The following is a 16,216-nucleotide window of genomic DNA, read 5'->3' on the forward strand; positions in this document are numbered from 1 at the left end:
CACGTTGCGCCACAGTATAATCGTGTAGCAGGTGGGCTGTTTGGGACCCAGAGTGTAGCTTCAGTGTGAGTGAGGGCGAGTTTATGGATGCGCGCCGTCGACTCTGCACCGGCTGTCTACAACCGTTCTACACCGGCTGTCTTCAGGCCGACACGGGAGGCCGTCCCGACCGGCAGAGGTCGCCAACACCCAGCACACGCTCTCAGCTCACTACTGCCCCTGCTCCAGCCCCGCCTGCTAGCACCCGCGACGAGAGCGTTCGACGCCATCTTGCCACCCGGACGGTGGTGGTGCGGCGCGGCCGCCATTTTGGGTTGAGTACAATCGAGCATCAATGCTCCGGATCTATTACACAGTACACAGTGTGGTGCAGCCTGCGGGCGAAGCTAATGGTTGCTAACTACAGTTCATAAGGGGTACCCCAAACATTACATGCCGGCATTAGCATAGGACTTTTGTTCTGGTACAGTGGGCCCACATTTTTAATTTCTTTTGAGCGTAATAACGTGTATGGCCATGCCTCTTAATTGCCCGTCTCGTTCAAACTGTTTCTTCTTGGGGTCGAAGGTATTATTGTATAAGTGCTATATGTTATTACTCTAATTATTAGTAATTAGGAGTAATGATAGTGTATGCTATTTGACTCATTGCCAGTAGTACTTGTCACTGCCCTGTATAAGTAATACTAAGCGAACTAAGACGGGAATTGTTGTGTGTGCGTGTCCGTTATTGAGTCTAACCCTAACCCTTTGGATGCGGGTGATATTATTATTATTTGACCCTTTCTCCTCCCAGTCATTAAGGTATCTAGTGGTCGTCGAGGGAGGGTACTGCTTGCGGGGGGAGCGAATCTATTTATGCATATCAGTCACTAGGTGTGGGAGGGTCCACGGAGGTAAACAGGGAAGTGAGAGCGAGTTGGGGAGTACTGCTGACCGCCCCGGAGAGGCGAGGAAGACCAGAGTACCAAACCAGGTTGGTAAACCCCCGGGCCCCATTCACTCCCACTACCGGGTCCCAGTTTGACGCTCCAGGCCCAAAGACGAGGGTGCAGTCAGACGGAGCTCTACTGTGTCCAGCTACCTTGTGACTGACAGCAACCGTTCCCACTAAGCTGGGATAATCCACCCTGCTACATATATATAGGCTTTTTTTTTATGACAGTATTTATATATTTGTATATACTGTAACTGTATAACTGTAACACTGTATATTATAAGTTTATCCTGCTCAAAGCACTTCACCATTTTAATATTGTGTGTATTGTCTGATCCTGAGTTGAAGAATTGGCTCCAAAAGAGAGACAACTGTCCAACAACATCCAAAACGAAATCTTACAGCTGTTTGCCCATGATATTCAGCGACAAATTAGAGGCAAAGCATCCAAAAGCCCATTCTTTGGCTTGAGCGCTGACGGAACCACTGATGTCACTCACTGGAAAAGAACAATTCTCGTGTAATATACAGTTCGCCGATGACAACTTGGAAGCTCAGAACTTCTTTTGGGGTTTTTACAATGCCCGGCCCAGACACAACAGCCGAGACGCTGTTTTTGTGTATAAAATACTTTTTACGCCTCGACCTGCCCATGGAGAGGCTGATAGGATACTGTTTTGACGGGGCCAGCAACATGTCTGGGGGGTACAGGCTAGACCATGGGTTCCCAAACTTTTCAGGCCGCGACCCAAAAAAAACTGTGTCAGAGAGCCGCAACCCCCACTATTATAGGAGGTAAAAAAAATAAAAAAATGTAAACGGAAATGTATGGTTGAAACATGCAAACGTTCAAACGCACACACACTAATAAGCATTGGAGGCTTTTAACCAGGGCCGGACTGGGGAAATCATTCAGGCCAGGAAATATAGCCCCAGTCAGGCCACTTTTTAAGCAGTGGGTCTGGGGGTCCCCCACCAGGATTTTTTTGTTACAAAGACTTCATTTCCTGCATTCTGGTGCAGGAATTTTTTTTATTTGTACCCTTTAAATGCCAGTGTTTGTGATGGCATCACAAATTATTGTTAAAAAACAGGCTAGCATATGTATGATTAGCAACAACACAGATTTTTATGGATTTTCAGTTTTTTGTAATTGATAAATACAATATTTTATTCAACTTCAGCCCTGATCATAACACCACATATTCATTTTATAATTCTAACCCTTTAAATGCCAGTGTGTGTAATGGCATATATTTGCAATATATCAAATGCAAAGTACATTTTTCTGGGGGGGATTATTACAGGTTAGCTAGTGATCTCCTGGTTGTTCCCCACCTAGGTTATCTAACTGGTGCAACTAGAAACACTGGCCTGGCCTGCTTCTAAGTTCAGTGGCCTGACCGCACATTTTTTATTATTTTTTTTTTATCATCCGGCGACCCCCCAGCACCCCCTACCGATTTAAAGTTCCAACGTGGCTGGCCCTGCCCATACCTGTACCTCCCCTCCCCTCTCCCCCATGGTGCTATGGCGCTGGAATTTCTCCAAGGGGATCAATACATTCATATATTATCTTATCTTAATTAGAAGCATTACTCAACCAATCAAGGTTAAAGTCGCATACAATAATTTCATACTGAGAGAGTATATATGCTGAAGTAGTTTAGTAGTTTAGTTTAGCGAAAGATGGAATGATGACCAACCACAAGCGATGGAGACAATCGGTGGTGGAGTGATGACGATCGGGGGATGAGTCCGGGTTCAGCACCGCTAACCGGTTTTCCAGCCTCAGCTCCGGACGAGGTGGTAGGGCGTAGGGGGCGGAGGATTTCACTCTGGCAGACCGCCACCTGCTGCTGTTTCCTCTGGCATGGAGTGGAGCAGGAGGCCAGGAGCCCGTTGACTATCTTCAGGCAGGCATATACTGTAACACGGAATCCCTCAGCAACTCCCAGAATCCCTCAGGAAGTGCACTCATCCCATTAAACCCACATAACATCACCCAAACACATTTCAAATGCCCCATCTGTTTTTGATTTCTAATATTTCCCCAGCCAAATCATCACAAACAATTACTTGAAGTTGTGGTCATGTATTGTCTTAAACTATGTGACACTGTCTTCTAATGTGCCAACGGTTGGTGTGATCTGACATCCTTGAGTCGGCCTATGGCTACAGTATTATGTACAATAACCAGATGGTAATCCAATACAACCAAATTATGCTTCAACTGTATAGGCCTACTGTACAGAATCCCATGAGCCTGTATAGGCGTGCATGGCATATTTTAAAGGCCCAATCCTCTGTCCATGTGTAAATAAAAGGGTAGCCGCTACAGAAAACCAGAATGTGGTTTAAAGTTATATTTAACTCAATATATTGACTGATCGTCCACGGCAGCTAAACCAAAACCAAACCTATGTATGTATGAGTGTATAGGAGGACCATGATGGTCCAGTTTTACACCGCCATCATCCAGTCCATCCTCACCCTCTCCATCATCACCTGGTTCCCTGCAGCCACGGTCAGAGACAAGGCCAAGCTGCAGCGGGTGATACGCTCGGCGGAGAGGGTGATCGGCTGCCCCCTTCCCTCCCTCGAGTCCCTACATTCCACCAGGGCCTTGAGGAGGGCGAGGAAGATCATGGCAGACCCCGCCCACCCGGGTCACAACCTCTTCAACATGCTCCCCCACGGCAGGCGGCTACGGCTGCCCAAGACACTAAAGTCCCGCCACAGACTGAGTTTCTTCCCCTCAGCGGCTCGCCTGGTTAACGAGTCAGGTGTCCCCCTGCTCCACCCCCCCCTCTATGGCGAGCTGCTATAGGGCTGGACTTCTGGACTTGAACTATGCTGCACTGTATCCATGTCCCCTACCACTACCACTGCACTTTACTGTCTTATTGTTGTCTCACTGTTCTGTCCTGTTTTGCACTTATTTATTTATCATTATTATTATTATTTTGTTGTTCCTATTTGTGAATAATCATGCACTGAAATGTCAAATCACGTTCCATTTGTACCTGTACAATATGGTGAATAAAGTAATCTGAATCTGAATCTGAATATATTATAGCCATGAATGAATGAATTAAATCAGAACTGTATTTGAGTGATGATGGGGTTGTTTTCCATCCAGCCAAACAAGGGCACATTTACCCCCCAAAAATATAGAAGGTCAAAGAAATTCTGGATTGGCTTTATTAATAAGGAATGGTAATTTGATCAATTGATCTGTCTGTTCTGTGCTCCGTTTGTTTCATCTGATCAATGGCCGTTTCAGATACAACGCGCCACAAATGCACGACATCACTAAGTTCTGGAACCCATTCCAAAGGCTTGCGCGCCACGCCAAGGCCAAGCGCGCTCCTCCGCGCGGTAGAAAGGCAGCCAGCCAGCCAGAGGAAGGAAGATTGATTGATTGATTGAAAAGTTTATTAACAGATTGCAGAATGGGTACAGTACAGTACAGCTCAATACATACAATTGTTAAGGGGATGCAGACCAGAGAAAGACTTTCGTCTTGTTTACATCAGGGTCCCCCATTTTCAATTCATCATAACATATATGACATACATGACATACAGATAGACAGTACTGCTACATCTATACATTTATGACATATCAGATTTGCAAATACAGTACTGTTTGTGATACAAAAGTGTCCAGAAAAGGAGTGTATATACATTTGGCGTAGAAACTGTACATTGGAGGACAGTTGATACTGGCGCAATAATCGCAAACAATTTCCTAATTTCTACAAACACATTTCACGTATGTTTAAACAATGCAATATATAATATGATCTAGTAGTTCTGCTCTTCAAACTTCCAATCCCATTTTAATTTCTCCGTCAGATGTGCGCGCAGAACCCAGCGCAAATCGCATGAAATCCCACACAGGGCGACAGCGCCACAGCCCACAGGCACCTCCCTGATCCAACACCAGGCACCCTGATCCAACACCAAAACGTCAGGCCAAAACAAACAGCCATATGTCTCAGATGGCTCTCCGAACCACAGCCAAACCAAACAGCAAGGTCCTTAGATCTGCCTGCAGCCGTTATCCCTATCTCCGTCCTGTGTCCCTTCGAGATACATGCCTGCGGTGCAGCAGCTGTTCCCCATCAACAACGCCTATTTTATGTGTCACCGTGGTATGGTTTTAAAGATACCATCTTTTTATATTTTCCTCTTACCTTTAGTATGTTATAGCTGCAGTGCATGTAGAATACGTCTACAGAATAACAAAATCCAAAGTCCACGGGACTCCACGCCGAAGGGAGTTGAACGTTTCGCTTTCTCTCGGACTACATCTACATGACATGCCTCGTTTTTAGCCCAGCCTTCTGGCTAGAATGCCTCGTTTTTAGTCCAGCCTTTTCTCCCGTTAACAACTACCAACACAATAGTTTACTCTTGGCATATGTCCACCCAGTGTGGTCTGGCAAGTCCTACCACAGTGTATTAGGGACATATGCGTGATATTACGAGAAAAAGAAACAGCATTTCTGAGATAAATTTTTTTTCATTATACAGCACAAGTAGGCTATAGTAGCCTACAACGAAAATAAGTTTGGCATGCACCAGAGTGCAAATGTAATGTAATATACAAATGTACAGGTATAGGGTGACCAGATGCAAAAAGTCCAAAAGCAGGACAACAGTAAGATTTTGGTGGGACAAAGTGGGACAGATAGATAATGTAATTTTTTTTATTAGAATAACTCGTCTTCACCAAATAGATAAAGGTTCAATCAAAATACAAATTAAATACAGAATTATATCTCTCCACCTTCATCTTGGCACTGGCAGCCGGCTTGTTACCACCTAACATCTGTTTTAAATATTCAAACTTTATCACTTGACAGGAATGTCTTGTGTTCGATCTTTTTTTTTTTGCTTCGAAAAGAGGGACATCCTCTCAATATGTGGGACGCGGTCTCAAATGGTGGGACAGTACAACCAAAAGGGGGACACCTGGACCAGGTCACCCTATGTACAGGTGATTAAACTGGGTACAACATATATAATTAATTATATTATATATAATCTACATTTTAGTACTGAGTGTAGTGCTAAAATCACATGTATATATGAGTTGTAATATTATGATGTACAGTCAGTGATACAGGTATAAAGACAGTATGGTAGTAGTCATACATGGCCTGGCCATGATGGCCAGCAGTGAAAGAGTAAAGGTAGGGATGATGTGCACCATGTGTCATCATAGTCTTGAATTAATTTCTATTAATTGAAAATGGGGGACCCTGATGTAAACAAAACGTCTTTCTCTGGTCTGCATCCCAATTGTGTGAATTGAGCCGTACTGTATATTGTACCCTTTCTGCAATGTTAAATAAAGTTTTCATTCATTCATTCATTCATTCATTGATTCCTGGTTTAATTTTCTGTGTCCTTTAACTTACTCTGTCAGACGACCTACTCCCGTTTGGGTTTTACAGAAACAAAACAATTACACTTGATATATTTATATTGGTTCACTTAGTAGCTAGTCAATGTGCAGCCCACCACCGCGCGCTCTCCAGCGCTATGCCGACAGTTGCCCGTATTTTACGCACAACATGGCAGTGTTTACCCATGATGGCGCACTGGGACTCACATTCCACTCATGTTGACGTGAGTTATGATGACAAAAATAACAACAGTGCGGTCCTAATGTGATAATAATTAGTTGCATCATTTGTTTGGTTGTTCGGTGATAAATCGCACTCTCCACCTGCTTTTCAATTGCCCTATAGCATAATAGAGTATCTGAAACGTATCAGTTCTATTATAGGCCCATAATATGACGACGGCACCGCTGCACTCTGAAATCCATTATTTCCATCGGCTCGCGCGGCCCAAACTTCAGGCACTGCGCGCTGTGACGGACCCCCCCCCCCAATAGAAACAAAAGGTAGCCACTAGCCAGCCAGACAGAGGGAAGGAAGTTGGTACTGGCAATACTAGCTAAAATGTCAAATTTTCTACAAACGGATCAAACCAAATGCACAATGCATGCTGGTATGTTTAAATAATGCAATGTAAATTGTTATTATCTATATCATTCCACTTGTGGATGAATCTACATTCCTTGTCTGATCAAGACAATAGCCCAAATCTCACACCCATGAGGGCCAATGGACCCCCAGTCTATGTGGGGCGGCCGACAGTGGCTCAGGAAGTAGAGCGGTCGTCTGGTAATTGGAAGGTTCCCGGTTCAATTCTGGCTTCTCCTGGCAGCATCTTGAAGTGTCCTTGAGGAAGACGCTTAACTCCTAACTCCTCCCGATGAGCAGGTTGGCGCCTTGAATGGTTGCCTCCGTTGGCGTGTGAATGTGAGGGATGTAAAGTGCTTTGGATAAAAGCGCTACAGGGTCCCCTTCTCTCCCCCAGTGATGCTGGTGGCCACAATGGGAGCACACTCCTCTTAGCTAAGCTTACTGACCTCTCTATTTCACACTTGAGTCATGTCATGTGTCTTACTAATACAATTTATATTGATCATGAAGATCTGCACATTATACGTTCAGCCGAACGCACAATTGGAGGGGGGCTCCCCACCCTCCAGAACATTTACAACAAGCGTTGCAAGGGCAAGGCTAAGAGAATCATTAAAGACTCCAGTCACCCGAACAACTGCCTCTTTGAACTGCTGCGGTCAGGCAAGCGATACCGGAGTCTCAAGGCGAGCACAGAAAGACTCAGAAGAAGCTTCTATCCCCAGGCCATCAGGCTGCTAAACGAACAATGAATGAACACTACACAACAACAACCACCAAACGCACATAGCACACACATCCACACGCACACACTCACTTAAACAAACACACTGTAGCACCCACTCCACACACTTTATAGCACACACCCACTTTAAACAAACACACTGTAGCACCCACTCCCCACACTTTATATTTATTGATGAAGGATTGCACTACAACTCGTACACCTTACTGTAAATTGTACCTAAATTGTACCTCATCCCATTTCTGCTTTGCACTAGATAGTACTGTACATTAGTACACTGCATAGTATTGTATATTATATGGTAACTCAGAACATTGTACATATGTCTATACCGAACACTGTGACCTCATTTTCTTCTTCTAAATTACATGCTATACTATGTTATTTGATACTATCTTGTCTAGCACAGTCTCTGGAGCGTAACAGTAAGAAGCATTTTGTATGAAAGTATTCTGTACTTCTGTATGACAACTATTAAAGAAACAAACAAACATAAACATATCCATTGATCTGGCTCCACCACACACTCCTCTCCTGAAAACCATGTCCGTTTTAATTTCTCCTCTGTGATTATAGTCAGATGTGAGCTGGACCTAAAGCCAGAGTAGTTCAAATCACACCCTACCAGAAACACCTTTAACTCACCCTCATTCCCTCACTCACTCACCCTCATTCACTCACTCACTCTCATTCCCTCAGCTCACTCACTCACTCTCATTCCCTCAGCTCACTCACTCACTCTCATTCCCTCAGCTCACTCACTCACTCTCACTCCCTCACTCACTCTCTCATTCCCTCACTCACTCTCATTCCCTCAGCTCACTCCCTCACTCACTCTCACTCCCTCACTCACTCTCTCATTCCCTCACTCACTCTCATTCCCTCATTCACTCACTCACTCTCATTCACTTACTCACTCTCATTCCCTCAGCTCACTCACTCACTCTCATTCCCTCAGCTCACTCACTCACTCTCATTCCCTCAGCTCACTCACTCACTCTCACTCCCTCACTCACTCTCTTATTCCCTCACTCACTCTCATTCCCTCATTCACTCACTCACTCTCATTCACTTACTCACTCTCATTCCTTCAGCTCACTCACTCACTCACTCACTCTCATTCATTCACTCACTCTCATTCACTCACTCACTCACTCTCATTCACTCACTCACTCACTCTCATTCATTCACTCACTCACTCTCATTCCTTCAGCTCACTAACTCACTCACTCTCATTCATTCACTCACTCACTCACTCTCATTCACTCACTCACTCACTCTCATTCACTCACTCACTCTCATTCCTTCAGCTCACTAACTCACTCACTCACTCACTCACTCTCATTCACTCTCATTCCTTCAGCTCACTCACTCTCATTTACCCACTCACTGAATGACTGAGTAAATAATGATCCATGAGAATAAATGGAAGCTATAACCACACCTTTATTTTCCTTACCTCTCATAGTTTCATAGTTCAGGTATCAACTTGAGCCTTAAAATTTCCCTTATTGGCAACTCTTCTGAAACCAAACATTTTAAAGGTGCACAATGTAGTTTGGGGAGGGGATTTGATATTACATTTAGCACAGCCTGAAATGTGCTTACAAAACACATTTACTGTACATGTAAGTCTTTGAATTATTCTACTTTTATGTCATCGAAACAAAATATTTATGAGGCACCGGTGAACCAAACTACTTCTTTGAACAGTAAATATATGTTTGTACACAAAATTGCAGGCCAGGCTGTTGTAAACAACAGTGAACCAGTGACTTTTCCGGTACGATAACCTTCTAGCTTCAAAACAGTGTTCCTGGGACACCGTTGTAAATTTTGTTGAAAATAAACCGTATGACTTTTGTTCCACTTCTAAGGAGTTTCAAATGGACATATCTCAAGCCCCGCCCTCTTCTCTTGATCCTCCAATCACAACGGTTGCTTCCCAACAACGTTTGTCAGAGGGAAGCGACGACCTATCTCAAACCCTGCCCTCTTTTCTTGATCCTCCAATCACAACTGTTGTGATTGGAGGATCAAGAAAAGAGGGCAGGGTTTGAGATAGGCCCATTGTGATCGGAAGGGGATCAAGAAAAGAGGGCGGGGCTCGAGATGGGTCCGCTCCTTACCCAAAACTAGCCTGCACAGTGCATCTTTATATAGCTATTGTTTTCAAACACAGTATATCACATTATGCTTTACACAGAAACCCCTTCTCTCCAAACAAAATTCTATTTAGTTTGCTAGTTGATTTTCCCGCTTGCCAACCAAATGTTTGGACATTTCGCAAATATATTATCAATAGTTTGGCTTCGTCACAGGGTCAAGAAAGGGTCAGCTTTCAATTACAGTAAAAAATAAAAACTACAAAAAAAAACAACAACAAACAGAATAAAGGCAAAACTGGAGATACATGCGTTGTGCAGCACACCAGTGATATTGGAGATTGTGTCAATAATGAACCACAGAGTATAGACGTAATGGGAAATTAACACAGAGGAACATCATATCAGCTTGATCTGAAGTCATAGAGATAACTTCTCAGACACGTCTTGACGCCAGTCACACACACACACACACACACACGCACAAACACATACACATGCACACACACACACACATTTGCATGCACGCACGCACACACAGCAACACACGAGAGCTGAGGACAATGTGCAAAATAGAGACATTAATTAAGGATTAAGTGCCAGAGAGACTAAGACTACTTTATAAATAAGGAATACAAATAGGAGGGGGGGGATTACTAATAACCACAGTTATTTACCATACCAACCTTAGCCCGCAAAGCCAAACATTGGTGTTTGTTTAAAAGCATAAAAAATTATAATAATGATAATAATTTTCAAAAATTAACAATCATATTATGAAGAAACTTTGACAATAATACAACAAGACTAGCTACCAGATTTGTACTGTTTTCCCTGCGGGAAGGGTCTGTTCTGGCAGAGGTGAGGAATTATAAGAGGATGATGGGTCACAGCCCTGATGTTTTCACAGAATCTAGTCAGCGGTTTTGCTCTCATGTCATTTTTCTCCGATGTCATGTTCAGGTTTGGTTCCCTGTTCCCACCTCGGGTGACCACGCTACATCTTACAACGCGATTTGTCTCCGTGGTAACACTGTTTCCATGACGACACTGACCCATCCATCCCCTTCTTATAATTCTAGGGTGAAGATAATGGATGCATTTCAATGTATTTAATTCATTACAATTTTAATTACAAGGTTTACTGAGAACATCTTTTACAACTATGTCCTAAAGGCGTCGGATGAAGGCCTCTGTCTCGTGACATTGGCATTCAGACAACCAATTATATATAGAACATCTTTGAAATTAATACAAAATTAACAGTATAGGCCCGTTTGTTGAATCGGATAAAAAAAGAAAATTCAAAGACAGAGCTGGTTATTTCATTACATCCAAGGATGGAGAGATTTTGAGCAATAGTCCAGTGACCTCATTTGGTTGTTAGTTCCATACGGTGTCTCCATTCACCATTTGGCAAGTGAGTCCAATTTTGCACTAGCCTGGATGGCAATACTAGCCACAGGCTCTCGGGGTGGTCTCCATTCCTCATCTGCACAATCCAAAGTCACTGTTTCACGTTAAAGTGCCATTCTCCTGTTGTACTGTTCGCAATGTCACAGAAGGCAATGACACACATTATGCACCCAGTGGGAATCAAACTCCCCGCCTCCTGGCCACACCAGACACGGGGGTCAAACACATCCCAACAGACCCAGAAGAACTTTTTTAAATTTGTGATGACGTGGTTGATGTCAACTTTGTCCCGCGTTGTGACTCGAAATAGCTCCTTTTCACACGACGGATCGAACAAGACTTTGCGTATTCAACCCTTTGAGGTGTGACTTTTCTTTTCAAAAGCTTCCTCAGTATTCTGTCCTAGAATTCTTGAACTATAACCTCTAAAGATCAGCGGCAATTTGCCATGGCGTCGTTAGAATGTTAGAAGTTCTCAACATTCTAATCTCGCCGGTGTGATCGTACACCTCAAAGGGTTAAAAAAATAAATCACGGCGGTGCCCGCCAAGTGGCCGGCAGTTACACAAGCTAGGGTAACAGACTGTATATGTGGGCTTTCAGGTGTCGGGCAGGGCTAGACAGATACCTCAGAAAAGCATAATAGTCTCAAACCACCTCTGTCACAAACAGTAACGCTGTCGCCTCCCTGTTTCACCACCTCCCTCTTTATCTTCTCTCTCCTTCACAGCCTCTTGCAGTTCTGGGAGCGAAGGAGAGGAGGGGAGAGGTTGGAAAGCCCGTTAATGCTGATCCTCCTCCCTTGGCCTTGCCCCTCCGCCGCGGCCCCCGGCCCTGACTGCAGGGTCTGGGTGAGGCTCACCTGGGCCATGCTGAAGGAGGTGATGCGTCCGCTGCCAGCGATCTGGAGGTTGACGGTGGTGGCATAGCTGGTTTTGGGACTCCCCGGCTTGGTCTGAGCCGCGTGGTGGGAGGACTGGGGGAGGGGTGAGAGAGACGTGTCGGAGGAGGGGGCTTGGCCCTGGGTCTGGTAACGCTGGTGCGGGTAGTGGGTGGGCATAGGGGAGGTGATGCCTGCGGTTGTGGACGGAGGAGAGGCTTGGGTGTTGGCAGGTGAGGGTCGGGCCACGTAAGCGTAGATCAGCTGGCTTCGACAGCTTCCCTCCTCCGACTCCGGGTCTTCCCAAGTCTGGGGACTCGACGGAAGGGAGAGAGGAGCGGGTGAGGAGGAGGGAGGAGCGGGTGAGGAGGGAGGAGCGGGTGAGGAGGAGGGAGGAGCGACAGGCGAGGTGGCGGCGGGGCTCCTGTCGGGGCTCCTGTCGGGGCCGTCGTCGTACTTGGTCAGGAGTTCCCGAATGTCCGGCCAAGAAACACTGGTAAAATGCTGCCCACCAGTGGTGCCCTTCCCAGAGGTGAGCCTGGCAGGCGAGAGTGGGGATTGGATGCCAGGTCTGGGGCTAAGGCATGATGGGGATCCACCATACGAAGACCATCCACTTCTGGGGCTGGTCAAACCAGATTCCTGCTGGTCAAAGGACCCACCACCACCACCACCACCATTACCACCACCAAGGGACCTCCGGCCGCTCTCTGCCCAGGACCGACGAGCTCCACTGGAGTTGTTCCTAGCCGGGCTGGGAGGTCTGTCAGCCAGGCCGGAGAGAGACAGGGAGCTCCCTCCACGGGGTCTATGCAGACTCTGGGCGGTTGACTGGGAGGAGGGGGAGGCACCGGGAGAGGCAAGAGAAGGGGAGGAGGCTCTGGAGCCGTGCAGAGAAGCAGAGGAGGTGCAAGAGGGGAACGTGGAGGAGGGCGTCTCCCATGAGGGTGAGGTGAGGGAGGAGTGGGTGGGGGAGGTTGGGGGGAGGCGAGGGTTGCGAGGCTGGGGGGCGGCGATGTTTGTCCAAACATTCACAGAGACCCCTATAGGTGGAGGGGAGAGGATACGGGGGCTCAGACAACTAGACCCTGCCGTGCAGCTCACCGAGGAGGCCCTGGGCAGCTCCAATGTGAGGCCCAGTGGGTTGCATAAGCTAGTGCCTCCTAACCGCGCACTCCTGGGGTGGGGAGGTTTATTTGCCAAAGGAGAGGAGTAATTATGTTGGGGAGGAGGAGGGGAACAGATGCGACTAAATGGGGAGGGAGAAGGAGAGGGAGAGGGGGATTGAACCCGCGAGCTGGGCTCCGACGCAGAGAAGGGCCGCGCTATTCTGTTGTGAGTCCCTGACCAGAGGGAATCCTGGGATTGCGGCGTCACGGAGGGGCTCGTGGCGTCGGCTTGCGGCGGTTTCCTGGGGCTGACTGACCAGACGCCGTTACCAAGACTACTGTTAGCACAGATGTCGCCGTGATTGGCCACATAACTGTCGCAGTGGAGAGCGGTGTGACCCGCCAGACTCCCGCTGATACCGCTGTTGTTGTTATTCACGTTGTTGTTCACACGCCTCGACTTCTCGGGGGCCACCTTTGCCAATTTGGGGCAGTAGGCGGAGGAGGAGGTGTTTGACGGGGGATGGGCGACGGTGGGGGAGGAGGGGGAGGGAGAAGGAAAGCACTGGGAATGATACGGGGGCGGGAACTGACCGGCGGCTTGGGAGGCGGAAGGAGACGGCGAGGGGCAGGCGGAGTGGAGGGAGACAGAGCCGGCGGGACATCGTTGGTGCTGGTACCCATCTCTGGTGCACCCTGGCTGGGCATTCGCCGTGCTCTGAGCGGGCACGCTGGACCCCTGTTGGGGAGGGATGAGTTTAGGTGAAGGGGAGCGTAGTCGAAGGTGGGATGCGGGTAAGGAGGAGGAGGAGGAGGAGCGAGTTAAAGGGGCGTGGCTTCCGGCTGCCGGGGGAGTGGCTTGCTGCCGGGCGGCGCTCTTCTTAGCCATGCACTGGCTGATGGACTGGCTGATACAGGAGGCTGCTAGGGATCTGGTGAAGGTAGACGATGGAGGGGGGGAGGAGGGGGGAGCAGCTCTTATTGATGGAGGCTTTCCAGAGAAGGAAGAGGAGGGGGAGGAAGGAGTGAAAGCAGAGGTGGGAGGGGGGAAGGAGGGGGGAGCAGCTCTTATTGATGGAGGCTTTCCAGAGCAGAAAGAGGAGGAAAAGGAGGAAGGAGTGAAAGCAGAGGTGGGAGAGGGGGAAGAGACTGAAGGAGCTCTGATAGAGGAGGGTGTGGGAGAGGAAGGGGGGGCAGCCCTCATGGATGAAGACCTTCCAGAGGAGGGAGTGGGAGAGAAACACGGAAGAGCCCTTAAAACTCCAATCGGGGAGGTAACGCCTCTCGCAGAGGAGGGAGAGGGAGAAGACGCCGGAACAGCCCTGAATGGGGAGGTGCAGGAAGGTGCATGGATAGAGGCGCTGGGGGTGGGGGAGGAGGAGAAGGTGGGAAGAGCCCGGAGTGGAGATGGGGATCGCTGTCTGAGGCGGGAGCTGGGTCTGAAGGCAGAGGTGGGTTTGGAAGGGTCCTGTGCCTGGGCAGGGGTAGTAGTTACTGGGCTGGGTCTGGAGAGGAGAGGAGAGGAGAGGAGAGGAGAGGAGAGGAGAGGAGAGGAGAGGAGAGGAGAGGAGAGGAGAGGGGAGGGGAGGGGAGAGGAGATGAGAGGAGAGGAGAGGAGAGGAGAGGAGAGGAGAGGAGAGGAGAGGAGAGGAGAGGAGAGGAGAGGAGAGGAGAGGAGAGGAGGGGAGGGGAGAGGAGAGGAGAGGAGAGGAGAGGAGAGGAGAGGAGAGGAGAGGAGAGGAGAGGAGAGGAGAGGAGAGGAGAGGAGAGGAGAGGAGAGGAGAGGAGAGGAGAGGAGAGGGGAGATTATTGTTATGATATTCATAGTGAATGTGAACATGAAATGAAGCTGTGACTTCAATTGAACCTTTCTTCAACTAGGCAAGTCATGACAGAACGAATGCTCATGTGATATGATACTGCCTGGCAAATACATGTTACTGTATATGTGGAAGAAACGCTTTGCTTGGTTGGATCACTGCCAGGCCGGATCTTACTGCACTGCGAGTTCTCAAACCATGTCAAGCCATGTCACGGACCCCCAAATTGGACCCCCATCTAAGAAGATCTAAGACGTTTTTTATGATTTAGTCCAGAATTCCACAACTGTCACTTTTAACTGTACCAACTTCTAGTGAAGAACATATTAGTGAAATTAAACTATTCCCCATTTTGCTGGGGACCCCTGGAAGCCTGTCAAGGACCGCAGCGGGTCCCCGGACCCCACATTGAGAACCACTAGATAAATAGTGTTTCATTGAGTATTTCACATGAAAATATGACGGCATGTAAGTTGAAGACAAAGATCATTTATCACTGAAAAGTTGCCGCTGAATAAACCACTGATTATTCTTTAATCGTTAATTTTATTGACAATAAATTGCAGCTATGGAACTTTATCTGTAATTATGACACTGCTCATTGTGGTTAAGGTGAACTATGATAGTGAACCATGATAGTGCCCTAGCACAAGGCTCCACTGTTAATTTCCACAACACCCAGGGCATCCTTGGCTATGAGTATGATATGCAGATAATATTCTCAAAGCATCCCAAAAGACAGTATAGAATATGCTTAAGGCTATTATGTGTTACTGTAAGTACAAAAGGTGTGTAACCCACAGTAACCGAGCCATTCAAGTCGTATGCATGTTGGTACGTGTTGTCCCTGCTATTGGTGAGTCTTTGCTTTTGGTCCTCTTCCTCTTCTGCTCTAAAGGTATCTGGAACTCAGAAACCACGAGGCCAAAAGCAATGAAACCTGCTGGGTGGGTTTGAATGCTGCCCACTACTCAGGCCACAAGAAGAACAATGACCGGCATGATGGTGGCGCTATACCAAGCGGTTTTCACTGTGGTCAGTGGTCAATAACGCCTGAACCACTCCGCCTAAAATCACAATTATTTCCCCCTCTTAACCCTTTGTCGTGTGGCAGTGAAAGGGTTAACCGTATGTAGTGTGGTAGTGAAAGGGTTGACCTTCTGTAGTCTGGTAGTGAAAGGGTTAACCCTTTGTCATG

General features: G+C 47.3%; 2 protein-coding genes across 3 annotated transcripts in view; both read right to left on the reverse strand.

Annotated features, from left to right (window-relative positions):
• il15l (interleukin 15, like) overlaps positions 1 to 5,259 on the reverse strand; it is a 153,618-nt gene extending 148,359 nt beyond the window's left edge. For both annotated transcript variants that reach the window (XM_084314349.1, XM_084314347.1), the window contains exon 1: positions 5,138 to 5,259. The gene's annotated coding sequence lies outside the window, so the exon portion shown is untranslated. The remainder of the gene's footprint in view (positions 1 to 5,137) is intronic.
• A 4,475-nt stretch (positions 5,260 to 9,734) lies between these two features.
• The window catches only part of LOC311224380 (uncharacterized protein), a gene marked incomplete at its 5' end in the record, with an annotated part of 44,749 nt that continues 38,267 nt past the window's right edge, over positions 9,735 to 16,216 (reverse strand). The window contains one exon of the mRNA XM_084309349.1: positions 9,735 to 14,703. Coding sequence (XP_084165475.1) covers positions 11,934 to 14,703 — 2,770 coding nt within the window. The 3' untranslated portion in view covers positions 9,735 to 11,933. The remainder of the gene's footprint in view (positions 14,704 to 16,216) is intronic.

This window comes from Notolepis coatsorum (assembly GCF_963971535.1).
Source record: "Notolepis coatsorum genome assembly, chromosome: 1".
Classification (NCBI taxonomy): domain Eukaryota; kingdom Metazoa; phylum Chordata; class Actinopteri; order Aulopiformes; family Paralepididae; genus Notolepis; species Notolepis coatsorum.